Source organism: Podarcis pityusensis, assembly GCF_964106645.2.
Source record: "Podarcis pityusensis genome assembly, chromosome: 8".
In the NCBI taxonomy this organism is placed as follows: Eukaryota; Metazoa; Chordata; class Lepidosauria; order Squamata; family Lacertidae; genus Podarcis; species Podarcis pityusensis.
The window spans coordinates 26,662,420-26,689,797 of NC_138033.1; the positions used below are offsets into that span (position 1 = coordinate 26,662,420).

The 27,378-nt window shown below is 44.5% G+C and overlaps 1 protein-coding gene across 1 annotated transcript in view; it reads right to left on the bottom strand.

Moving 5' to 3' along the window:
• Positions 1–27,378, bottom strand: part of LDLRAP1 (low density lipoprotein receptor adaptor protein 1) — a 64,465-nt gene that overhangs the window by 18,900 nt on the left and 18,187 nt on the right. The window contains exons 2-5 of the mRNA XM_081016805.1: positions 15,633–15,775; positions 13,975–14,087; positions 6,977–7,091; positions 3,235–3,307 (exon numbers count right to left, since the gene is read on the bottom strand). Coding sequence (XP_080872931.1) covers positions 3,235–3,307; positions 6,977–7,091; positions 13,975–14,087; positions 15,633–15,775 — 444 coding nt within the window. The remainder of the gene's footprint in view (positions 1–3,234; positions 3,308–6,976; positions 7,092–13,974; positions 14,088–15,632; positions 15,776–27,378) is intronic.

Sequence of the window (27,378 nt, forward strand, 5' to 3'; positions counted from 1 at the left end):
TATGGACTCCCATCCACCTCAGCCAGCATGGCTAATGGTTAGGGACACCAATAGTTGGACAACAGCTGGAGAGCCACAGGTCTCCCTATCCTTAGGCTGGGGTGGTTGCTAGGCAACCACCCATGTGCTTCTTTTAGAGAGAGAAAAGGGAGTTATTCCCCCATTGAGGCATATTATAATGTGGCTTTGTAGGTGGTGGCTCAGTGGCCCAGCTAGTGTTTGGCATGCAGGAGATCCTAGATTCAAATCCCCATGCTTCCAGTTGAAAGGCTCTCAGGTCACAGGGCTGATAAAAGGAGAGCTAATCCTGGAGAGCTGCTGCCAGTACAAGCAGGCAACACTGAGCTAGATGACTCATCCCAAGGCAGCTTTCTGTGTTCATATTATACAGTTTATACAGCACTAACAATATACCCGGTGCTTTACAGGCTCCCATAAGCAAGAAAAAGTCCTCTGCCCAAATGGCCTTTGCAAACTAGATTTTAGCGGAGGGGAGGAGAGGCAGAGGGGTTGTGTTGCCAACTGTCAGGCTCCTCAGAAGGGCCGGAATAAGAAGGGGAAACAAGGGAAACTTCTGCTGGCAGAGAGATGAAGGAGATGGAAGGAGCATCACTTGATAAGTTTCTGCAAGTCAGGTGACTATAAGAAACATAGAGGAGAATGGGGAGGGGGGAAAGGTGAATGAGAGTAAACGCAATTACAGGTACAGTGGTACCTCGGGTTAAGTACTTAATTCGTTCCGGATGTCCGTTCTTAACCAGAAACTGTTCTTAACCTGAAGCACCACTTTAGCTAATGGGGCCTCCTGCTGAAGCAAAGTTCTTAACCCGAGGTACTATTTCTGGGTTATCAGAGTCTGTAACCTGAAGCGTATGTAACCTGAAGTACCACTGTACGTAGGCCAGAGATGCATACATTTCAAAAGTTAACTGAACCTCGAAGCTACTGGCACCTGTTTCAAGAAAAGACTGATGGTGCAGAACACTGATTGGCTGGCCCTTGTGACAATCACAAAGTCACCTTCAAGAGTGACTGTTAAATAAATAAATTAATAATAATAATAATAATAATAATAATTATTATTATTATTATTATTATTATTATTATTATTTATTACTTATACCCCACACATCTGGCTGGGTTTTCCCATCCACTCTGGGCAGCTTCCAACAAGAGATTAAAAATACATTAAAACATCGGTCATTAAAAACTTCCCTAAACAGGTCTGCCTTCAGATGTCTTCTAAAAGTCAGATAGTTGCATATTTCCTTGACATCTGATGGGAGGGCATTCCACAGGGCGGGCACCACTACCGAGAAGGCCCTCTGCCTGGTTCCCTGTAACTTTGCTTCTTGCAGTGAGGGAACCGCCAGAAGACCCTCGGTGCTGGACCTCAGTGTCCGGGCAGAATGATGGCCACATGAATGCCACATGAATAAAACAACAACAACTCAGTTTTGTTACTCATAGTAACATTTGTGCCTCATAGTAGCGTGTGTGTGTAAATATTATATATGTACTTATATGTAAAGAATAGGCTTTTCTATTTAAAAAGAGAGAGACACAAATTTCACAGGGCTGGAAGGAATACTTGGGTTTTTCCTTTTTTTGTTTAATATAGTCATGTATATTGCCATTTCTAAGAAAATGACTCATAAACAAAGGTATCCCAGGGTGCAGCCAAACCTATGGGTTTTGTCTCCATTTGGTGGCTATTTGTTACTCATATGACAGGCCAATCAAGGGAATGGCTCGTCTGGGTGAAATATGGCTTTTATCTTGTACTCATAACATTTGTTTTGTCTTCTCTCTGTATCAGGTTAGTTTTTGTTGTAGTATCTAATTTATAGTGTAGTCCCTTGAAAATGTATTTTATTTTACGTGGTAATGTCTATGAAAGCTGTTTTTGTTTTGTAGAAGTTCTCCCCCACCCTCCATTCTTTTCCTTTCTGTTTTTATTCTAAATCTCTTACCAGGCTATAATTTTAACTTCATAGTAAAGTTTTGAAAATTAAAAAAAGAGAGAGAGAGGTACAAATGCTTATTTAAATAGCTAAACATGCTGGGTGCCTGAGAAAAAAAAGTTAAGAAGCTCCACCAAAAGCCTGCCTGAAGCATCGTGTGCTTGAGTGTGTGTATGCATGCAGATCAATGCTGCAAAGACAGACATGCATCTCAGTAGAGAAGTGAAGGAGAAAAGATGTAGCAGAAAAATGTGTGAGTCTTGCCTGACAGGAAAGACATCTGTTTCACGCCTTTCTTTCCATTAGGGATCAAATCTTAGGGTTAAGAAAAACACTTGGGGGAAGTGGGCTTTGAGGAGGGAAGAGTGAAGTGGCATTGCATCAGTGTTCTGGGAGGCCATTTTAGGCATAAAAGCAAGGAAGGGGATGGTTGCTGGTATAATTTAAGGGAAGAGACCTCTGGGTAACAGCAGATGAGTAGGGAGGCATGAGACTTTAAACCCAGGCGCAGGAGATGGTAGCACATGGTGAGATTCCCTGAAAAGTTCCCTCAGGACAGTGCTATGAAGTACTGGGAAGCGAAATGAGATCTGCCACCCTTGACCCAAAATTCCTAGACCAGGAGTATCTGTCCTCAAATGCACTAGTTCAGGGGTTCCCAATTGGGAAAACATTTTTATTTAGGCAAGTCTATCCAGATATGTAGAATGCTGTTGTGCAGTTTAATGTGTTTTTTTAGCTGATGCTAATTACTTCTGAATGTTTCAAATGGTTGTTTTTAACAGATCTTTACTGATAATTTCATTGCTTTATCCTTTTGTAAATCACTTTTTTTAACAATCAAGCAGGATATACCGTAAAAACTGTGAAACAGCAACTTAATAAATAAACAAGCATGTGCTTAGATGAGCAAAGTAATCTGAAATTTTATTGACTGAGCCTTGGTTGGTGGTTTTTTGTTTGTTTGATTTTTAAAAGTGGAGGGATAAAAAGACCATTTTGCTCCTAGGGAAAAAGTCAAACAACAACAACAAAAGGCGCGCGTGCACACACACACACAAAATACACCAGCTACACATTTTCTGGATATATCAGCCTTCTGCAACCTTGTGTCCTCCAGATGTTGTCGGACTCCAACTCCCATCAGCCCCAGGGAGCATGGCCAACAGTAAGGGATGACGGAAGCAAAACATCTGGAGAGCATCAGGTTAGGGAAGGCTGGGATGTGCCGAAAAGGTAGCGAGAGGCAGATGTAAGTTCCCACACTCACCTTCCTTGGACGCCTGCCAAAATTCAAATGCTACTTTGAACGCCTGAGCAACTGTGAGGGTGACGGCTTGAGCCTGGGAGAAGAAGAAGATACAACAGCGATTATAACGGTGTATTAATAGACAGTTCTTCATGTAGATTTAAATCATTTGGAGGTTTCGCGCAGCTGAGAGATGTTAAACCAGGAACTCGTTCCTCATTCTACGGCTCTACAAGTCCCATGCCACCATTCAAGACTTAATTCAATATTGATGCCAGCAGCGGCGCCCACTGTTATGGAGAGAGGCAGCTGCAGAACTCGGAGAATGAGTTCAGACACTCGTTTGGGGGTGCTTATATTCAATCTGTAATGACTTTTTCTTGGGGGGTGGGGGGAGAGATGAGGGCTGACAGCCAGATTGAACAAGCCCATACTAAAGTGGTCATCTGGATTTCTCAACCACACGTGTGCTTACAGACCAGTTTAGCCATGCTACTGTGGACTCTGCAATGGCAGGCTGCAGCAGGACTTGGGCTAAAATTCTATGCTTGCGCGTGCAGAGAGGGGTGTTAATGACTCATCCTGCACTTGAAACGGAAGGACTGGATTCCTTACACAAAATCTGTCTTTAAAAATACCAAAATCAAAAGGAGCTGTAGCTGCACAAGTGCTTCTCAGTGCTGAAGCTATCTCATTGATTGAAACACGGTATAACAAAACTTCTATACCGCTGAAATCGAGAAAAATTATCAGAGCAGAGTGCACCCTAAAATTAACATCTACTATATATTTTTGGAAACAGCTAAAAATAGTTTAAAGTGCATTACCAAACACAACCAAATACAGATTTTAAACAAAACAAAACAAGCGCCAATGGCACCCTGCTGCAAAAGCTTGTCAAAATAAAAATGCATGCAATTGTTTCCGGAAAGCACAGATAGTGGGTGCACGCCACAGTAATAAAACCAACAATAAAGACTTCGGCATTTAATCAACTGAGGCACCCGTCATTACTTGAAATTTGTGAGCTGGGGTGTGTGTGTGTGTGTGTGTGTGTGTGAGAGAGAGAGAGAGAGAGAGAGAGAGAGAGAGGATTTGAGGGAAGCCCTGCTATGCAAGCAGAAGGCCAGACATGCTGCACACATTAGAGGAACACACTGTCAGTGGAGCTGTTCTGCCAGTGCAGATACAGGGTGGGAACCCTTGGGGTCTCAAATTTCAGTGGCACCCTGTGCAACCCCAAAATTTGGTGCCCCCTGCCTCTCGTGCTTTATTCTACATTATAGTTACAGTGTCCCCTGCAGCGTCCCCAAGGCTGCACGCCCAGTGTGACCAAACCAGTGACGCTCCTCTAAAGCTGCCTCAGGCAATGGGGGTGGGTGAAGCCCATGTGCGCCATATCCTGCACCCTGTCAATCCATAGCCACTTCCTTATCAATACCCCCAGCCCTGGCACAAGAATTTCACTCCACCAACTGAAGTGAGAGGGGACCAATAAGGTAGCCACCCCCACGACAGGGTACAAGATAGAGAGGACAGCCGTCCAAAGCGACCATCACTCAGATGACAGTGAGCATGGCATGGCGTTGGAAGAGGAAACTGACTCATTTCGCACTTAATGGCACACCTATCTGATTCACACTTTCCTGAAGCAATACACAAGCGTAAACATGGCCATCCTTCAAAATCTCCACTTTTCTGTGTTCTGCAATGTGTATAAAAATGCACAGACTAGGTAGGGCAAGGCGTGCATAAAAATGCAGATATCTGTGAAACAACAACATACAAAATTCACTATATTACTTTGCAAAAACATGTGCATTAGGGAAAATTGCATACAAGCATATAAATAGGAGAAAATTGCAGCAAAATGCTGGTAAAAATAGTACCTTCTCATGTGAAAATGGGGAGAATAGAACTACTGATTGGAAAAATAACCAATTCAGAAAAACTGAAATTGACAGAAAAGGCCCATCCCCAGTACAGGGGGCTCCAGAGAATCACTCTTCAACTTGCAGAGTGGGGTGGGAATGGGGAGAGGAACCAGCAGAGGGTCTGCGGGCAAGCAGACAGATAAAGGTAAAGGTAAAGCCCTGCTATGGCCCCTGACTGTTAGGTCCAGTCGCAGACGACTCTGGGGTTGCGGTGCTCATCTCGCTTTATTGGCCAAGGGAGCCAGTGTACAGTTTCCGGGTCATGTGGCCAGCATGACTAAGCCGCTTCTGGCGAACCAGAGCAGCGCACAGAAACACCGTTTACCTTCCCACCGGAGCGATACCTATTTATCTACTTGCATTTTGACGTGCTTTTGAACTGCTAGGTTGGCAGGAGCAGGGACCGAACAATGGGAGCTCACCTTGTTGCGGGGATTTGAACTGCCAACCTTCTGATTGGCAAGCCCTAGGCTCTGTGGTTTAACCCACAGCGCCACCCGCTTGGGACTTAAAGTCACTGAGGGCTTTAAACACTAATGTGAAGGCCCTGAACTGGACCCAGAAACAAAATGGCAACCAGTATATGCATGTATGTTTGGTCCTGACCCAGGACTCACCAACAGCTTGGAATTACCACCTCCCTTCCCAATTTACAAATCTTACGGCAGGGTGGCCTGCAGGCAAGTTTTACTTGCCACAGGGGAGCAGCAATTTAGGAGATGGACAAAACTTGTATCTGTGCCAAATCTCATTTGAAAGACTGAGCCATTTATATCTTTGGTGGAAGAGGAAAACATTTTTTCTTCTTCTTCTTATGATGGGTAAAGAAGAACAAACAACAAAAACAAAAACCCGCTCCTTAAATATGGTAATTAAGTATGAAGCTCCTCACAGCTGTTTACAATTTCGGCTGTCACATTCAAATCAAGTTTAATAGACCCAGATACGGGTGAGAATTGCCCAGCCGCTAAAAATATAGACTAATTATATGACAGAGATGGGGAAACTAAGACATACAATCAAGGTCTCTGCACCCTCTCCCCATATTTCTATAATGTCACATATTTTTGTGCATGGGGAGAGAGAGAAGAACTTTGTTGTTCTTTCTGCATCAAAAGTTTACAAGGTCATTTAAGAAATGACACTGAAGACTGAAGTCGTCATTAAGAGGATTTTGGTGTGGCAATTTTTTAGGGAAGCACCAGAGACTGGGAGGCACCTGCTTAACCCAGCCTTTGTCAACCAGGTGCCCCCTTGATACTTCGGACTACAACTCCCATCAGCCCCAGCCGGCACAGCAGTTGGGAGTTGTAGTTCAAAGCACCTGGGGTTGGGCAAACCCTTCCACTATCCACCAGTTCTCCTCTTTAAACACTCCCACATTGAGGGTTCATTTTTAATGCTTTTTCTCCACCTAGGCTCTGCAACAGAAATTAAGTGCCAACTGCAAAAAGGGGTGTTGATAGGTACTATTATTATTTATTGAACTTATTAGTTGCTTTTGTTTACTGATGTAACTTAAAAGCGATTTACAACAACAAATAACTAATATACCTTAAAGCCAGCACAGAAGGATCTAAAACACATTTGTATTTTTAAAAGGTGGGATTAAAACGCCCCACCCACTGAAGAAGCCAGTGCGGCACAATGGTTAGGGTGTCAGGCTAGGACCTGGGAGACCAGGGTTCAAATTACATTATCTTTGGTGTTCCTTTTGCACCCTTGTCCAAGCTGTGCCTGCAAGAGGTGCTTTCATCACCCCACCCTTGACACCTCACCGCAAAGAAATGCGTGCATTGCTCAACCAGCTATTAAAACACAATACTGACCATTTTCCGTTTGGTGCAGAGGAAAGCGTGGCACTCCAGGTTCTCATTGTGCTGGCTCTGTGCAATATAGGCAAACACCTTGTCATGCACTTTGTCTGCTGTGCAGTAGGATATCCTGTGAACATTGGCAAAACAAGACATTAAATACACATTATTTTTTTAAAGGGGGGGGGATGCACTCTACACCCAGGCCTCCCTTCCTCCAACACCACAAGCTCTGTATAATTTGGCAAACCACACATGCAAGGGGTCTTACACAAGTGTCTCCAAAGTGACTGAGGCTGATGGGAGTTGCAGTACGAGGTATTGGGGGGGGCACCAGGTTGGTGAAGGATGGGATAAAGCAGGGGCAGGGGACCTTTTCCCCTAACCACACCCGCCTGCCAATCAGTGAGAGTTTTAAATGTATGGCATAAATGTGGCCTATGTGCTGTGTGAAGAAGTGTCTTTCTTTTGTCTCTCAGGAATCTTTCAACTTTGGTGGATGGGCCCAAGTTATTGTATCATGGGAAAGGGAGGAAAACTTTTCTTGTTAGAAACCAAGAGCTAGGCTGCTGAAGAGGAAGAGCCCTAATTCTCTTTTGTGGACTTATGAGCCTGAACATGCCACATTTTATAAAGAAACATTTCACAGAAAAGTTTCAGACCTGTCACATGGTAAATACGGACTATCAATTATTTTTATTTGTTTATAAGAATTTATAAAGCCATCGGTCAAAAAAATCATTAAGTAGCATACATAGAACAATTGAAAGCTATAAGACCAGCAAAATTTAAAAGCTATATATACACGTGTAACTTGTTCATATTTACTGCCTTACTACACTTATATGCCACAATGGATATATTTGCATATCTGTCTGTCTACAGCAGGTGTCTTAAAACTGTAGAATGAGTTGCAGCAAACCCCAAGAGACAAGAGTGCTCTTGTACCAAACTAAGTTCTGCTTAAGCAGACTCATTAAAATTAAGGAACCTACAGTAGTCATGTCTATTAATTTAAATGGGTCTCCTCTGAGTAGGACTAGCACTGGAGACAACCCTATGGCTTTGCATTGTTTTCCGACGGCATTGATTTTCATGCCTGGTTGTGTTTTTACTCTTAAATAGCTTTGATTGACTGATAAGGAAGGTGAGGTAAAAACACTAAATAATAATTTTATTAAGATTGTTTCTACCTTACCCTCTGTCAAAAAAGTCCCCACAGGAGAAATTAGCAATACTGTTTAATACAGTGTAAAATACACAACAGAGAAATAAAACAATGGGGGGGAGGGGAAAACACACACACGTAATTAAACAGTGAAACCAACCAAACCAAACTCTCAGCAGCAAAGCACAGCAGTGTGGGCAGCTGTATATATCAATCTGCCGGTGCTTTTCAGAAAAGGTCAAGGGTTTTCACTGCCTGTCAGAACGCAGGCAGCAATCGAGGCAGGTTGATACCTCCCCTTCAGAGAGGGCATTCCAAAACATTGGGTGCACAACCAAAAGGTCCCAGCTGGCACACTTTAGATGGCAAGGGGCCTTGAAGCAGGCCTTCAAATGTAGAGACGTAAGCAGGGGCGGGGTGTGTGAGATTCTGAAGACATCCTAGCACAGAACAAAGCTGTTTGTAGGGGCCAGGTGCTCAGAGCACCTTTTGTGTACCAGTCGCTTCTGGGCCTAATTTAAAGAGCTGCTAATAGCCTTTAAAGCCCTACACCAGGGGAGAGCAAACCTTTTTCTGTCTGGGGTTACATTCCCTCAGAGGTAATCTGTCAGGGGCCACACACCAGCAGGAGGTGGGGCTGAAAACCAAAGAGGCTGGGGCCATCCCCCTTTCTCCCTATTTCTGCCAACATCTTGTCTCTGTCACCCACTTTCTCGCCATTTCTGCCTCCTTGGCACCCACATGAAATGTGGCTAAAGGCATATCTGCTCTACATGGTTTAGAACCAGGTTCTTTGAAGGAACAGCGTATGAAGTGAGAGGGAGAAGCCAGGAACATTAGAAGAGGTGCCCTGCTTCCCAATGGGACTCCTGGATTATCTTGCCTCCTTACAGGGTTGAAGCCCTGACTGAGCAGCCCCTGGCCAGGGGCACCGACAATAGGGGACCATGGGTACCTGAGCACCCACAACATTTTTGGGGTTAATCTCTCTCAGCTGTGCCCAGTGTTTCCCTGTAGTCAAGAGAAACTCCCGACCTTGAGATTAAGAGTCTCATGCTCCACCAACTGAGCTATCCCAGGCAGCACCCACAGTACTGGAAATCCAACTCAGCCTCCCCACAGTAGTTTCTGAGATGATCAGTCCCTGGCCACTTACTTCGCAGCTAATATTTTCACCATAAGGCCTAGAAACTTAAAAACAAACAAAAACAAACAAACACAGAAGCTGATAGGATGCTGAATTCTAATATAAACCTCTGTGCTTTGCACCAAACAGCACAGCACTTATATTGTGAGGCTTTGCTTTACAAATAAGAGAAACAAATGAAAGTTTCAGGCACACACCATGCACAGCTTCATAGAGTTTGCTTATCAGATCAAAGCAGAGAGAATGCAATTTTCCAGGCTGAGATCTTATAACGCTAGGGAAATGCAGAAAAACAAATACCCATCCATCTTCCCAAAAGCTCTGCTTTCTAAGGAGTGCTTCCATTTTTAAAACAGGAGAGTGTGCGGGGGTGGGGAAGAGTACTTTGAGCTCAGGAAATCCTGCCAACTCTTGCTCTTCTGCAATGTGCCCACCCCATTCTGTTAGAGAAGCTGAAGGCCAGCATGGGCATCACGCCAGGAGGAGCCACCCTATCTGCCCACCAATATGGGAGTGAGTGATGTGCATGCCAGGTGCTTGGAGCAGCCAACTACTCCTTAGCAGCTATTGTCCCTCCCCCACCCATCAATGTCCTGATTATACAAAAGCCTAAAAATGGGCCACTTTGTATTTAAAAATGGCCGGCTATAAATCCCCAGGGCAAGATGTAGGCTTCATTCTCCCTGCCCAAGAAAGGCTACCAGGTCTTCTCAGCACATTTCTACCAATTGCTATTCTTGCTTGTAGCCAAGGACCACAGACAGTTGGGGAGCAAGGCTGGGGTTGGTAGGAAGGAAAGCTTCAAACACATTTATAATCCAAGTGGAGAGCTTCCTTCTGAGTTGGGGAAGAGCTGTAGCTCAATGGTAGAAAGACCCCATGTGGAATTTCTGGTATCTCCAGGAAGGGCTGGGAAAGTCCCTTGTCTGAAATCCTGCAGAGCCACTGCTACTAAGGACAGACCAGCCTCCACCAACCTGGTGTCTTACTGATGTTTTCAACTACAATTCCCATCAGCCCTAAGCTCTTAGTTGGGAAGGGCCATAGCCTTAGTGGAGCATCTGCTTTACATGCAAAGGTTCCAGGTTCAATCCCTGGAATCTCCAGGTGTGGCTGTGAGAAAACCTTGCCTGAAACCCTGGAAAGCCACTGCCTGTCAACAAAGGCAATACAGTCGTACCTTGGAAGTCTAACTGAATCTGTTCCGGAAGTCCGTTCGATTTCCAAAACATTCGGAAACCAAAGCACAGCTTCTGTTTGGCTGCGGGAAACTCCTGCAGCCAATCGGAAGCCACGCCTGACATTCGGCTTCTGAAAAATCGTTCAAAAATCGGAACACTTACTTCCAGGTTTTGAATCTTCAGGAGCCAAGGCATTTTGAGATCCAAGGCACGACTGTACTGAGCTAAATGGCCAAGGGTTTGACTCAGTATAAGGCAGCTTTCTATGTTCTTGAACCTCAGGAGAGGGCTAGAGGCAAAAGAGGGCATAGCAATGAGTGTGCCAAAAATGCACAAGGAGGACTCAAATTAGGCCTAGTGAGGAATGAGGCTCGGGAGGGTGTGTGACCTGGGGAGATGCCAGGTTGAAATGCCCGAAGGACCGCACATGCATTCACCCCACGTTTTGTAACAGAAGAACATGACTTGAAGCAGAAAATCACTCATCGCTTGCAGGGAGCAGCAGTTCAAAGCAGCATAGTCAGTGCATCTTGAATTATCTTTTCCCCCCAACACACCAAGCCTGATGAAGATCTGATGACCTTTCTCAGGAGGAGAGGATAAATCTTGCCCTGGGGGTATATAGTCGGTCATTTATTTATTCAGCAGCACTGTGTCAGAGCGCACTTAAGTTTCAGGACAACTCAGAAGCGAGCTGTCCACTCGATGAAGAGACTAGTTCAGCTTGCACATCTTGGGACTGCAAATGCGTTTTGACACTTCCTCCAAAGCCCAGCGCTGTCCCTCAACTCTCTGTGGTCCTTGGCTACAAATGATAAAGAGAAACTGATGGAAAGGTGTTGAGAAAACGCTGCCTGCGAAGATCATCCTCAAATTCTCACAGGTTCAAGCATCATTAAAGCAGCATGACGGCAGGCACTCAGCCCATGAGCTGAGGAACATCCCTTTTGGCAGGATGACGCTCCCTTTGACTGGGTGAAAAACAGCTTTGAACTCTACAAGCCAATAACGGCTGGTGCCTGAGGGATGTCTTTCTAACAGCATTCCCCAATCTGGTGCCCTCCAGATTTTGTTGGACACCAGCACCCAGAAACCTAGCCACTGGCAGGGGTAATGGCAATGAAGTCCAAAACACCTCTCATAGGCAGGAGGTTGAAGAAGGTTGTCTTACAAAAACAACTGTGGGTATTTCACCTATTCTTGGAAGGGCATTCATAGATAAGCAGTGTGACAGAGAAACTGGCCTTGCTGACCATTGTGCAGAACGATGTCCATATCCGACAGGATTGTGAAGAAAAAAAACCATGGTTTCGTTTAGTCATATGTGTAACAACTTGTGGTTTGTTGAAAAACTACGGCCTGGCATTGTGAGCGAACCAGCTTCCTATGTTTTCTTGTATTCTGCAATGCACCATGCATATTGATGGTGCAAGAGTGATAAATTAATCATAAAAATACTAGAGACGTTGGCCCCAAAACTGTAATACTCTCAAATGGCTGTCCCATAGCACAAAGCTGTACCAAGCATCCCTTTGTCATGAGCAAGGGGCTGTTCCTCTTGAGGAAAGCAGTGCCTGATCTACCAGTTGAGTTTTCCAGGGTTTAAAATACATTCAAAATTAATTTACATTGCATTAAGTGTCTTGTTGTGCTCCGGTGTGGCCTACATTTGTCCTACATGGAGCTTCACAGTGCTTTGTTTTTATAAGAGGCACTTATGTTTTCCCTCTTTCCCTGTAATTGGTTTTTTTAAGCTGTTAAATGCTGGTTTTTGTAACAGCAGCAGAGACTCTGAAATCCATTCAGCAAGCAAAAAATTAGTGTGTTTTTGGGAAAACGGGTTCCAGAGGGGCCCTCCTAAGTGACACCTACAAACTTTATTCATCTTTAGGAGTAAAATACCACTCCTGGTAGCCTCTGAAATTAATGATTTTTTCCACAGTGTACGCAAGAGGCTATGAAGAAGAAGGCCACAGACGTCACCCAGAACTACTTTCAACTAATGACCAAGCTTCCCGGAAACTGCTGAAGGCCTCTGACAGCTCCCACCTGCTTTCTTACTTAAATCCAGTCCCAGGGTGGCCCTGGCTGTCAGCTTCCTCCTCCTTACTCTCAGCGTTGCCATTACAGAACTCAGCAGAGAGGAGGATGGGGAGCAAACAAGAATTATTTGGCTCTGACTCTCCTTGGCTTTGGCTCCACCAACTGTTGACCTTTCTGCCTTCTGCCTACCAGCCACCACTGGTTTCAATTCTCCTGCAAAGGGGATTTCAAAAGGAGGCTACAGCATGAAGCTGCAGAATGAGAACTTATCAAGACATTTGATTCTATTCATTTGGGGATGATCACAGCGATGGCTTCCTGTCCCGCTGCAGGCGCTAATTAGCTCAGCAAAGCTAAGATGACTGAGTCATCACCAAATAAGTGCTGTTGGGAACGGCTGCAATGTTTATCAGCGTACGTTTAAGCTTCAATTGAATTATCACAAATCGTAATTTTTGCATTTCATGCTATCTGAACCCACTCTTTACTTCTTTACCCCCACTACCTTTGAAGCCTAAATAAATAAATAAATTTATATGCTGCCCATCTGACTGGGTTGCCCCAGCCACTCTGGGCAGCTTCCAACAAATTAGAAGGATAGCTCAGCTGGTTAAAGCACAGTGCCGATAATGCCAAGGTTGCAGGTTCAATCCCTGTATTGTAGCAGTTGCATATTCCTGTACTGCAGGGGGCTGGACTAGATGATCCTCAGGATCCCTTCCAACTCTACAATTCTATGATCATTATGTAGAGGCAAAATGATAAAACCACAGTGAAACATCAAACATTAAAAACATCCCTATACAGGGCTGCCTATAAACATACACACACCTTTCAACTGGGGGTAACGCATCTGATGAAGTGCGGCTCTTTTCCACAGCGTATGAGTTAGTCTTTAAGGTGCTGCGGGACTGTATGGCTGCATTTGCACATAACAATGAGGCTGTGAGGAGGAGGCTGTTGTGCCTGTGTAAGTCTTTGCAGGAAGACCCACCAGCAATAAATCAGGTCAGTCTGGAGGTCATGCCTCTCCTCTCAGCGTGCAGAGATAAAGCAGAAACACTGAGCAGGAAGCATGGGCCTGGTGAGGAATCAGAAAGAGGAAAGCTGAGAGAAGCACAGGAGTGGATAGAATGAGAAGTCCAAGCGGTGCACCTATTATAAAAGGAGACTGGTGAAGCCTAAGGAAAGTGGGGAGAGGGTCAAGTTCAGGGGAGTTCAAAAAGGGAGTCTCAACTTGTATAGCAATGGCCCCACTCAGTACACAGCCTAGAGTATCTTTTGGAGGGATGTGTGTAAAGTGGTGGATAAACACACTTCACAGAGAATGTATCTATTAACCTGGCAAGGGAATCTGAGAGGTGTGGGGCCACCACTGAGAAAGCCATGCTCCTTGCATCTGCCAGTATCACAGTTTTACCACCGTGCCTTAAATACTTACTCTGTGTCTTTAAAAACTACAATTGGAACGTACCTGTATATTGAGATGTTTTCGATTGCTTCGTTTGTTACACTGTCACTGAGGATTATCCCTCTGGGAGACACTTTTAGAGTTACTTTCCGGAGCTTTCTGCCACTTGCTTTTGCCTTGAGAAAGAAAACATTCAACATGTTTCATGGGTCTGGTGGAGATAAATCAACTTACCTGGTAAGAAGAGGAACAGAACAGAGTATCGTGCAGGAAGGCACTGAACAGGGACGCTCCGCAATGAAACATTTGGCTGCAGGTTCTCATTTCTTCAGCAATATTCTTATTTCTTTCTCTAATATGAAAACACTCTGGTTTACAAACCAGGGGGTTTGGTTTTGCAAACAATGAGCTTTTCTCCTCCTATCCACCAGGAGAATATATGCAAGTCGCAGCACATAGCTGAGCTGCAGGAGCAGGTAACACATGAGAGGTAGCCTTTCATATGGCCTAGAACAGGAGCATGAGGGGCCTGTGGCCCTCCCAATTTTGTTGGACGTCAACTTCCCAACCACTGACCATGTTTGCTGGGGTTGGTGGGAACTGGAGACCAACAAAAATACCCAGGGAGCTGCAGGTTCATCCACGGCCTAGAAACCCTTTTGCGAATTTTGAAAACTGCAAAGGTTAAATGAGGCTTCATGATGTCACGATTCATACTAATTCTAATTCAAGGAAAACAAATTGAATGAAGCATACAAAACAATAAAATTCAAACATATCATGTAGCGGTTTATTTGGCCCCATGAAACACCTCCACACCCCATGGGAGCCCTCCTATGGATTGAGGTCATCAGATGGGCCCCTGCTTAAGATATTCTTCCTCTTTCTTCATTTGATGGGGACAAACATCAGGATCTTTGCTAGCTACCACCCCAATCCACTGCCACAAGAAACCCGCCCAAGTATAACTCTACAGATTTTTAGCAAGATATGCAAAGCCTCCTTTATTCAAGCAAGTTTTTAGTAACTTGCTATAAATCAGGCCACTTTTATGTTGGCTAATTTCCTATAATTGCAAAGCATTTTATGAACTGCTTTCTGTTTTATGAACTGAATTTTAATGGTTTTTAATGTCACTTGAACGAGTTTCCCTACTGTTCTTGAACATAAGTTTAGAGTGCATGGCTATAGGCCGAATTGAAGTGTTAACATGTAGGATCTGTAGCAGAAAGTTGCAGTGTGAAGTGCTGCTGTTCAGACGTCTAGTCACTCCATCCTATTTCCCTCCCGCCTCATTTTTCCACCCCTCCCAGCATCTAACCAGAATTCCATGCCCACTGAGCACTTGTTTGGGGTTCCCCCTTTGCACCCCTAGTTCAAAAATTTCCTTGAAATATGTTTTGTACTTCTGTGAATTTGTGGGGTTTTCCAAACCTGCTAACACCCTTCACTTGACCACAGAAACAGAGCCCCCATCTGAGATCCTCCAAAGAATTACAAAAACAAAAGCACAAGTCATCCACATTCCCAGTAAACTTTCAAACCTATCTGAAGTTTGAATGGGAGATAGAGCCAAAAACTCAGCTTTCAAGCACTGCTCTGGATTCAACAGGACAGAGCTATGGAAGCTGCACATATACTGCTATGGCTGCTACCCTTCTAGCCTAGGCATAACGGAGGACATTTGGGGGTGTGAGGGTATGAAGTAAAGGGAAGCTCACCGTGGCTACAATTCTTTTGACAGCAGCAGCGGATAGCTCTTCACCTTTGGGTTGTTCGACGAGTGTCATGCCCAGGTACTTCAGGTTGAAGAGCATGCCCTCCAATAAGGTTTCTCTGGTGTCGGTCCAGTTTTCCGGGAGCTCTGTGGAATTAAGAAGGTTTATTGTTTAAGGGTACCTGGTACAAAACATTAAACGATTGGATAGAAGGGATATGCCCCAACTGCCCCCCCCTCAACCTGGGACACTTGACTTGATGTTTCGGGTTTCATAACAACTGGTTGCACTCAGGGCAGGTGGGATAAAAAAATAAATAAATTTATAAAAAATAATAATTAAAACTTCTAGTTCTGTGTTGCATTTTTCAAACAAGTGGGGATGCTTATCAACCCCTTCTGTTAAAAGGCTTGTGGAGGAAGGAAAAACGACCCCTTAATTGGTTTTGCGCTGCTGGAAATATGGAATAAAAACCCAGAGGTTTTGTATAATTTCTTTTTTGAAGACTGCCCTGTGAGTCATCAATGGTTCATGCAAAGGCTGGGGATGCATTCTGTTAACTCCTGCACTCATAAGGCTCCTCAGTGCTGGCCAAAGTTATAGCATGGGAATGAAAGAGCAACAGACTTCCTCAATATATGCTAGTTGGAACAAATTCCTAAGGATAATATGCACGGCTGGCCCAAGAAATGTGAAGGTGTTATGCTTCATTATAGATTGACCCCCCCTCCCCCGAAAAGGAACTAACAGCTGTCTCATTTGTACTAATTAACATGGGGCACAATCGGCAGGTATTTTTTTCTGAGCAAGCTTCCATCAATGCACAAGAGCTGAGCAACAAAATTACTGGAACATCCTGCTGGATTGCACTGGATGGCTCAGCCGGCCAGCCTCTCACTTCACAGCCCATAATGGCTCATCAAGAACAGCGGCTTGAGGCAGGGCGCCTTGAGGAGTGTGGTGGTGAAAGGAGAGAGAGTATAGCTGCATTCAGGCTTCAAGGGTTTTACTGTGCTCTGGCAAATGTGATAGGCAACTGGTCTTCCTCCCACCTTTGAAGTTGGCAGGGGTAGGCAGGAACTGTCCCAGAAGATAAAACAACAACAGCCCTATGAGATCATGCCAATGGCCCCATCTAGTGCAGCATCCTGTTCTCACAGTGGCCAAGCAGATGTCTACAGGAAGCCCATAAGTAGGACATGAGAGAAATGGCACTCTCCCACTCCTGATTTCTCAACAGCTGCTTTTCAGAGGCATACGGCCTCCATCTGATACTGGAGGTCATATACAGCCATCATGACTAGTAACCAGTGATAACTGCCCAGCAGTGAATAAAACTACCGTATTTTTTGCTCTATAGGACGCACCCGACCATAGGACGCACCTTGTTTTAGAGGGGGAGAACAAGAAAAAAAAATTCTCTCTTTGCGCAGTGCCCCTTCAGAGAAGCGGCAGGAGAAACGGAGCCCCTTCCAATTCTTCTCCCGCTTCGCTGAAGGGGCGCTGCGCAACTCTCCCTCTCCCAAATTGCCTTCGCCTTCCAGTGAAGGCAACCCGAAGCCTCCGGAGCGCAGCGGGAACTCCCAGTGCACTCCAGAGGCTTCGCGTTGCTATCACTGAAGCCAAGGAGCCTGCATTCGCCCCATAAGTCGCACACACATTTCCCTTTAATTTTTGGAGGGGGAAATGTGCGTCTTACAGAGCGAAAAATACGGTACACAATTCCTCCCCCCTTCCTCCCTACAATTCCCAGGGTGGTTTAACAGCCAATCCCTCTTTCCAGAGAATTATGGGACTAACAACTCTCAGCACCCTTAGCAAACTACAGTTCCCAGCTCAAGATGACTTTATTGCTCCAGCAAACACAGCTGGAAAAGGAAGGCCTTTATACTCCTTCCTGCTCAGGAAGATCCAATGGCCAGCTGGGGATTATGATTACAATATCTTTATTGTCATTGTCCCCTTGCAGAACAATGAAATTGAAAAACTACATAAAACTACATAAAACATTCAAAACCCCCTAAAAACTCTAAAACCCCATTTAAAAATACACTATACTACAGAGACCCCTTAGAGATTGGGGATAGGACTAGATGAGCCTCATGATCCTTTCCAACTCTACAATCCTGTGACTCAATGGGCAGAGGCTGCTGGGAAGGTTCTCCAATAAGAAAGCTTCCACCTGAAAGTTCAGTGGTTCACCACATGGGGTAGCAACACTAAAGACACCAGCAAGTATAATTCTGCATCTATCTACTTGCTGCTCAGGCCTCAGACCATATTTTTGCTTTGGCCCACCCATTTGCTGGTATGCAGCCTCCAGAAAGTCACTCAAGAGGAAAAGCCGCTCTGGGGCTGGCGATGGGGTGGGGAAGTTTTCCCAACCCTGCTCTGAAGCTGGTTTAGAGCACAGTCTTCAGAGCCACATACAGGCAACTTTCCATTTGTGCACATTCAAGGCATGCATGACCGCGAACATGTGCATCACCGCAAACCTGGAAGTGGCACAAAAGGAGCAAAAACAGACCCAAAAGAGTGCAAAACAGCAAAAATGGCATGAAAACAGTGTCAGGCAATCCCACGAGCCTTCGCAAGTGCAATCCCAGCAGCTCTTGCACCGACCTTTGAGGCCTGTGGAGAGTTGGAGTTTGAGCAAGGGGGTTTGGAGGGAGTGATTGTGGTGTTTGCAGGCTTTTTCAACAATGTTCCGGATATATGCGATTTCACTTAAACACGTTGTGCCTCGGAACGTAACCCCCACGTAAATGGGGAGTTGCCTGTACCAACTAGAAAGCAGAAACTATAACCCCAAGCCTGAGCCTACCCAGTCAAGCACGGGATACAAAGCTCAAGAGGAACTCTCACATTTCACAGGGCAGGAACGACCTGCTGCACAGCATGATCTGTGCACTTGCTTCTACCCTCTCCCACAATAACTGAGCAGCCTCAAATCCCCTGCCCACTTCCAAACCAGTTATCAGAAAGACAAACCATCTGTGCACAGGCTTAAGCAGGCTCTCCTCTTCATTAGCTTTTCACAACCTCAAGGCCTGTGTAGTGTCTAGTGATGTCACCCAGCCAGAAGTACTACCCTCTTGGCTAGTTGCCAGGGCTAGAAGGATGCACAGCCAGCAATTTATTTTTTACAAGCTCTTCTTTCTGATCCTGTCTACGTGCTTGCTGTCACCGTGCATAGGTATGCACTACTAAAGCACTGGGCAGGAGGGGGAGTGAGGGAGATTGTTGGCAGGGGAGCCCTCTGCACCATGCATTTAAAGCAATACAGTATAATATTAAACAGTCATGGCTTCCCCCAAAGAATCCTGGGAAATGTAGTTCTGTTTGCTAGCAGACAACCCTTCCCCTGAGCTACAATTCCTAGAGTTCCCCTGGGAAGAGGATTGATTTTTATATCACTCTGACATTTGCAGCTCTCTGAGGGGAAGAGGAGTCTTCAGCACATGAACAACTGCAGCTCCCAGGATTCTTTGCAGGAAGCCATGACTCTTACTAGAACAAAAAGACCTCTAAGTGGGTTACAGGAGACAGTCTAAAATAATATGTAGAAGAAGAAGGAGGAGTAGCAGCCAAAAAACAAATCAATAAAATAAACACTAATACCAAGCACTGAAAGAGAGTAGAACATAATTCAATAACATAAAATACAAAGCTGAGGAAAACCCTGTACAGCCCCAAATAATGAACGTTTGCAACTAAAACCATATTTTAAAGGAATTTGGTGATTGTTTGTAAGCTATTTGTCACCAGAGATATCGGGTTGGCAGTCTAAAACAGTAATAAATAATAATTCTGGCCTGAGCTCCATCCCTGTCAAAAAGTAAGGGACAATGGGGGAGACTCAAGTTCACATGAAATTTCCCCCCCAAATTCCTTCGCTTCCCTGCTCAAAAGTACCAGGAAATTCCTCCAAACACATGAACCACCCCCACCCCCCTGACAGGAAGTCTACACAATACAGATTTATCTCCACTGAGCTCTAGCCCAGCCACAATGAACTGCAGTAAGCAAAGCTCCATTCTAAAAAAACTGCAGGAAGGATATCGCAAAACGAGACCCAAGCAGGAGACAAGAGGCTAAAATTAGGCACCAGTTCAGGCTATCATTTGATGCCAACAAGCAAAAGGGAGAAGAGGTTTTTTTGTTTGCTCAGAAAGGCCTTGGGGACACACTCTCCCTGCAAACCTTCTAGTGGAAACTGAGAAGGTAACTGTATGCGGTTTCTCCTGTTTCCAGCAGCTGCGCCAGGTAGCGCCCCCGTCCCCCACAATAAGAAAAAGGCTGGATCTAAAACGAAACACAAGCAGCTATTGATTTTGAAAAGGAAGGTCCAGATACAAGGAAAGAGGAGGAGAAGGACTAGCAAAATCTGCCCCCCCCCCCCATTTCTCAAACGTTTTCTTACACTGTGAAAAGCATTTTGTTCTCAGGGCACTGAGAAATTTAGGGTCAGCTTAGGGTTTGGAGCTCATCTTATCATCATCACAAGGTGGTCAAAGATAGTGTCTGTGTTTTCCTTTCCTTCAGAAAGATTTCCCTAGCATTCCTTCAGCCTCCCCAGCTGCTCAGACTTCCTGTGTGAAAAAGCCCTATGGGAGGTGTTACTATTTCATTTAACAAAATTTGTATACTGCCTGTTTGAAAGAAAGCTTCTAAGTGGCTTACAAAAATATGAAATAAAACATTAATATTCTTGGGCGGGGGAGTTAAAAACAAGTATCAAAAAACATTCAAAAGTAGCCAAAAAGAGATAAAGCTCATGTAACTTCTACATGTCTGTCTAGGCTTGCCTAAACAGAACTGTTTTAAGCAGGGGCTGAGAAGAAGATAAGGAAGGTGTGTGCTTGAAATCAATAGGCATGGAGTTCCAAGGGGAAGGTGTTGCAGCACTAAAACATTCATTTCATTATGTGGCATGTATAACAGTGCCAGTTCTGCAAGTGAACTAGTCCCAAGCCGTAAAGGGCTTCATACACCAACACCTTGAACCTGAGCAAATGGGCAACCAGAGCAGATCTCCAGGCACAGGTATAATATGCAGAGAGGTCTCACTCTCAAGGGAAGTCCCACATAGAGTGCATTGCAGTAATCCAACCCAATGGAGTTAATCATGGGTTACGTTTTTTTTTAAATATTTATTTATACAACAAGAAAAAAAACCACACAAAATAACACAAATACCAAATTACACACAAATTACAAAAATAACCATAGACACATAATTTTCTTGGCAAACAATAAAACACCTATTGGTCTTAACACTAAAGACCCAACTTCCCGTCTATTCCATATTTCAAATTCATATTACTTATTGCCAATACACATTTTTTTCATAATTAAACTTATTCTCAATAAATCTAATTTCTTCTATCTACCTAGCAACTATTACTGAAGTTCCTCGAATGCTGCAACAGAATTTAAACTACTATATATATTTTTCATTCTGATTTAATTCTGCTTTGATTGTACTGCTGTTCGATTTCTTTCTTTTTAATTATACTGCCCTGGGATCCATGCCATAGCTGTCAACTGTCCCTTATTTGGTGGGAAAGTCCCTTATCCCAGCGCTGTGTCCCGCTGCTGTCCCTTATTGATGATGTCCCTTAAATTTCCCGGGTTTCAAAGGAAGCAGCTCCTCTCCCTCCTTCCCTGCCAGCCAGGGAGGAGGGAGGCACCAACTGTGTTGCTTGGCTGCGTTGCTCACCCAATAAGGAGTCTGAGAACGACTGGGGGGTGGAGCTTGCATGCCTTGTGCCGATCAAATCGGCCGCATTGCCTGGGGACTCGCCTTTGCTCAGCGCTTCCCAGCGAAGAGGTGACAGTGGTTTTCCTTGCTGCATCCCCTTTGCTGGGTTGCTGCGCTGTGGGAACCACCGCTTGAGGCTTCGTTTGGCTGCTGGCTGGTTTTTCTGCCTTTGGCTTGGACACATACCTGTGTTCGGAAAATCCCTTATTCTGGCTGCTGATCCCTTATTTTTGAGGCTGCTGGTCCCTTATTTCCAAATCTGTAAGTTGACAGCTATTATCTATGCTTTACACAAAAGCGTGCTTTTAGAAAATTTCAGAAATAAAACAAGCCCATTTCTTACAATTTTATCAAGGAACTTCCAGCCCACACCAGAAACAATTACTTTGGCATCCCAGCAATGCCCAGAACCCTTGACCTTTTGCCATTCCAGCACATATCAATGCGTTTCTACTGAGGAGTTGTGAACAATGCTTGACAACTCAGGCAAAAAGAGTGATTTCATAAGAACAGAGAGGAGGACTTAAGAGAGGCAACTTTGACCAAGATACATTTGTCCAAATTCTCAAGCTTTGAATAACAAGAGCAGCTTCTACGATCGGATTCCATATCAAGGTGTGTGTTTTATTGAAGGAGCAGAATATGCTATGACCAATTCCCACCTGTGAACAATAAGAAGGCGTCTGTTTTAAAGTGAGCAAGCAACAACCAGCCCCTTAAAGCTCAACACACCCCGCAAGGTAATCCTACATGACTCATAATTATGCCACCTAATTGCAAAGCAGAATTAGTCAGGGGGGAAATATGCAGGATGACTCAGGAGGAAGGCACTGCGTGCAATAATGTGGCACACTAAAACTGCAGCGAGGGGTTGGACTTACCTCACACAAAACAGGCAAGCTTACTGGGCTTGCCTGATTTTTTCCAGCTGCTTCAAACAAGCAGATCTGCTTTAGGTTTTCAGTAGTTGTCTCCCCACTGGCCTCTATGTAAATTTGCACCAACACTAATCAATGCACTCAGAAGCTGTCATGTGACTTCAACTGGATTTAGGAGGAAAGAGTGTATAGTCGGAGAAGGGAACCTATAGCCCTCCAGATGGGAATTGGGAGTCTTATCAACATCAGCCAGAATGGCCAGCACATAACGGAGTCATAGTCCCGCAACATCTGGAGGGCTACCAGCCCCCCACATACCTGGTGTATAGGACTGCAACCTAATATCTCTTTATTATCATTTATTCGGCCTTTTTAAAAAATTATAATTTATTGAAAGTTTTACAGAAATTGCTGATGTTCGCTAATTCGTCCCATGTCTGGAACAGAAATCGATCCAGCAAATATGACTTGTATTCACTGTTGCTGCTGCTTTTGGTCCACAAATGATACATAACTGATTGTGTTTTCCCCACATTAGCATCACATTTCCTGTGTGTGGAAATGAATGGCGTAAAGTTAACATAATGGCAATGCAGTTTGTGTATTTAATTTCATTTCACCACAGTGGACAATGAGATGAATAATGTAGTTTTTGGTTAAAGTTTAACCGCAGCAGAAGGGAAACAATGGTGCATGCAACAAATGCAGGGAGGAATGGAGAAGAATGCCTTCTTACATCCCTCCTGGGAACCTCTGATTTGCTTCTGCATAATGTATAAAAATGGCCAGATTGTGAGCATAATGTGGCACTAAAGGGCAATTAGTTTACCATGCCTCATTTTGAACTAATGTGTGCCCTTAGGAACAACTTCCTCCCATTATACTCTTAGCAACAGCCTCTTGATTATGCTTACAGCTTACAGGTGTTCTACCCGTCTTTTGTGTCTAAATAGAGACAATGGCTTCCTTTCACACTGTAGATGTTAATCAACTCAGGATTGCCAAACTCTTGCATCACTGATCACTGCTGCTGTAAAGACTCACTGTGCTTCTTACATTTCATTTCTTTCTGGCCTCACTGCTTACAACATATGTATCTGTATCTGCAACGGAGGATTAAACTTAATGGATTTGAATTCAAGTCCAGAAAAGCTTATGCCGTAATACAAAATTAGTCCTTCACGAGTCAAATGTGGACACGCAGAAATGTCCTCAGAAGCAGGGCTGTACACACACTGTCCAGAAAACATATAAAATCCAAGTTCTGCAAAGTTGAATTTTGCAGCCTTTGTGGATTATGCAAAAGCCATGCACATCTGCATACAGCTTAGTGTGCATTATTTATTCTGCTCCTACTACTTATTCGGAAGAACAGAAGCCCACACAGAAATTTCTTTCAGTACTCACTTTAAATTCCATCTTCTGCAGCCATAAGGGCTATAAACTTGCCTTTTAAAAATAAGATTCTCAAGATGGGGAATTCTGCAGCCGATACTGAATTGAGATTTTTCTGCTTGGGGGTTCAAATGCAGTATGCAAAGTCTTGTTTTTATGCCTTTTATAGCTTTCTCTGCCAAAGTGGACAGATCTGGGATGGGGTAGGGTAGAGAAACAGCATGAACCTGGAGTTACTTTAACAGAGTGAACACGCATTACATAATGTAATAAACACGACTTTGTGCACTTTCACCAGTAAGCTCTGCCTGCACTACACAATACAGTGAGGTCATGCAGCTGTGTGGGCAGATTGAGCAGATAAACTAAGGCCATAAGTCATAGTGGAACTAGAGTACTGTAGAAAAGTAATGTTGACAACTATTGCTCCACCCACTTTTGCCTCTGGCCCCGCCCACCAATGGCATGTGGCCCCAGAAGGGAGTGTGGCCCTTGGGGTGAAAAAGGATCCCACCTGCTACAGATGGAGGCAGAGCTTTTACCCACAAGGGCAGAGTTTCAATACGTACCAGTACAGTGGTGCCTCGCAAGACGAAATTAATCCGTTCCGCGAGAGTCTTCGTCTAGCGGTTTTTTCGTCTTGCGAAGCAACCCTATTAGCGGCTTAACGGATTAGTGCTATTAGCGGTTTAGCGGCTATTAAAGGCTTAAAGGCTTAGGGGATTAGCTGCTAAAAGGCTATTAAAGGCTATTAAAGGCTTAGCAGATTAGATAAAGGGGGGGGGAAAGCGAAAAAAAAATCTCTAGACTAGCAAGACATTTTCGTCTTGCGAAGCAAGCCCATAGGGAAATTCGTCCTGCGAAGCAACTCAAAAACGGAAAACCCTTTCGTCTAGCGGGTTTTCTGTCTTGCGAGGCATTCGTCTTGCGGGGCACCACTGTACATTCAGTTAAAGCTTAGTGGAGAGAACAGCTGGTATTGACAAAGAGAAGCACATTAACTTGTTGTTTTTTAAGTATCAGTCTGCAAAATTAATGTTCACACTTACTAAATTACATTTCCAGATAGAATGCTTCACAGAGAGGCAGGTCAGGGGTCACGTGATTGTTGGGTCAAGCAGGAGACACATTTAGATGTTAACACAGCAACGTAACAAACCACTCAGATTCATAGAATCATAGAGCTGGAAGAGACCACATGGGCCATCGAGTCCAACCCCCTATTAATAGATTAATAGAATCCAATTTACTGCTCAGTTCCACTGAGATTTACCGTATTTCAACCATACAGCCCAGCTCTCTCAACAACCCTGCAAGGCAGATCAGCCTGATAAACAGTAACAGCTGGTCCCAGCAGGCCACCCGTTGAGCCTTGTGGCGAAGAAGGAATTGATTAAGGATCTATTTTATTACAGTATGGCTACCAACACACAAAAAATCAACAAAAAACATATTGCTTGTAATGCTCAGTTTGAACCAGCAGAAAATTCTCTAAGTTTTTAAAACAGCATTTCCCTTTTTAATATAATTGTGTAACCCATTCTAGATATAATCTCTACCTTCTTGTTTCATGCTCAGTTACTTCCTACCAACTAGAATTGTCCCTTAGTGCTTAAACATGCATTGAAAGGATGAGGGCAAAGCCATCAAACTAATGAATTGTTTTGTTTGCACCCTGCTGCCTCACTGCAGAAGACAGTGCTTTGCTTGCACCGCATCAAGTGATGGTGATCGTTGTCATTTTTCTAATGGGCCAAGAAAGGGGGTACAGATGGTGTGATTAGCACCATTTCCATTTTCTCCACAACCAAAGGTGAACCTAGCTGTCTGAATGTTTCAAAGATAAGTGAGTTCCAGCATACTTCTTGGAATGCAGTATTAAAAACCAGTTGACAACTGAATGCTTTTCCTTAACTCTGTTCTTTTTAAGCCATTGCCTCTCCAAACACGACCTGTAGCCAAGGATAGTTTTTGAGTGCAGCTCGTGCTTTGCAAAGAGAGAGGTCAACCACAAGTTAAGGATGGGCTACATGCTAAGCCAACCCTTGCCTTAGTGTGCTGCAGCAGCAAAAAGGACCAGCCAGGACAGGAGCAAAGTGGCTGAGCTAGTAGCCATGATGGCTATGCTTTCCCGCCAATACCAGTTACTGGGAACTGCAGGTGGGCTACATGCCACTAAGCTCAAGCCCAGGTTGTGGGTTCCCCACAGGGATCTAGCTGGCTGCTATTGGCCTGATGCAGCTGGCGTGTCTTAAGTGGCAAGCTGTACGAATAAAGAGCATTTGAGCGTGTGACCTTCTACAAGGCTGCAAACAGCTCAGCAACGCCCCCCCCCAATCCCACCCTGCCAGCTCGAAAAGCACTTTGCAAGCATGCGAGGCTGTGTGGGCTGGACAGGAACGAGCCAGGAGCTGGGAGCCCCTCCTTCCGATCCCTGCTTTGACAGTTTCTACCAGCTTCGCAAAAGCCACTTAACCTTTCCGCCTCGTTCCTCTTCCACTCAACCCTTTGGTGCAAGGACATGAATACAGAAGACCTGGACCTCCGAGGGGTGCAGGGATGATTAGTGTCTAGCGTTTCCAAGTCCCTCAACTGTGAACCCAGCAAGGAAGGCAAGGGCACCGAAAGCAGAGGGAGTCATTGGAATAGGTGGCTAATACCCTCATTATCTCTGGGAGGCAGCCAGCAAAGGCCAGAGGGCGCCAGGTTCAAATACCACCAATGTCACAGACTCAGCTTGAAGCATTTCTCAAGCCCTGACACTCTCCCGATCCCCTATAAAACGGCAATAAGAACAACCTCCTTCACCAGGTTGTTATGGGGCCAAAGCAGTTTTTTAACACTTTCTCCAATCTGCAAATCCACCCTTTGTCAAAACAATGGCTCACCTCACCAATCAATTACTACAATTCTTTGTTTAAGGTGACAACATCTGCAACTGCATTTGTATTTGCCCTTGTTGATATCTCCTGTAAGCTTCCAGGGCAGGGACCTAACCACCTGAAGGGCAGATTACAGGCTTTACTGAATCTACTTTCAAAACAAAAGACTAGAAGCCCCAAAATTCATCAACTGGAACTAGCGGACTACATGGTGGCTCAGAAAAGCTAGTTAACTACTTCACCCCATAAGCCAAATACTAGGATTTATTTATTTTAAGATTTTTATATACCATTGGATTGCAATAAAACCTCTAAGTGGTATACAAAAAATACATAACAAGTTCTCAATAGAAGACAGCTAAAAACAGGTATTTAAGAACATTCCAAAGATAATCAGAATCGGCAATAAGCCAAAAAGATATCAAAACTAACCACTTCTGAGCTAACAGCTGGGATAGGGCTCAACTTAAGCCCAGGCACACCAGGAGTCAGCCCCAGCACCTGTCTGCAATTCCAGGGCTCAACTGTGACTATACAAAGCAAGCACAGACAAAAGTGCTCCAAAGGAGCTGCAGAGTGCATTATTATCTACCACCGCCCGATTGCAGAAAGTCCTGGGAACAATGGGTGTTTATGGAGACTGCCTGATCAGAGGGTGCCATTCCCAGACAAACGATCACTCCTATATCTCTTTGTTTCTCAATGTATATAGCTTGACTTCAGGTGTGGGTGGGGCAGGTAAATATGCCAAAGTGGGGTTGCAGGCACCTGGTTGCTGATTGGCTGCTTGTCAGTGCTTTGAAGAGGACAAATAAGGTTTGGAATATTAA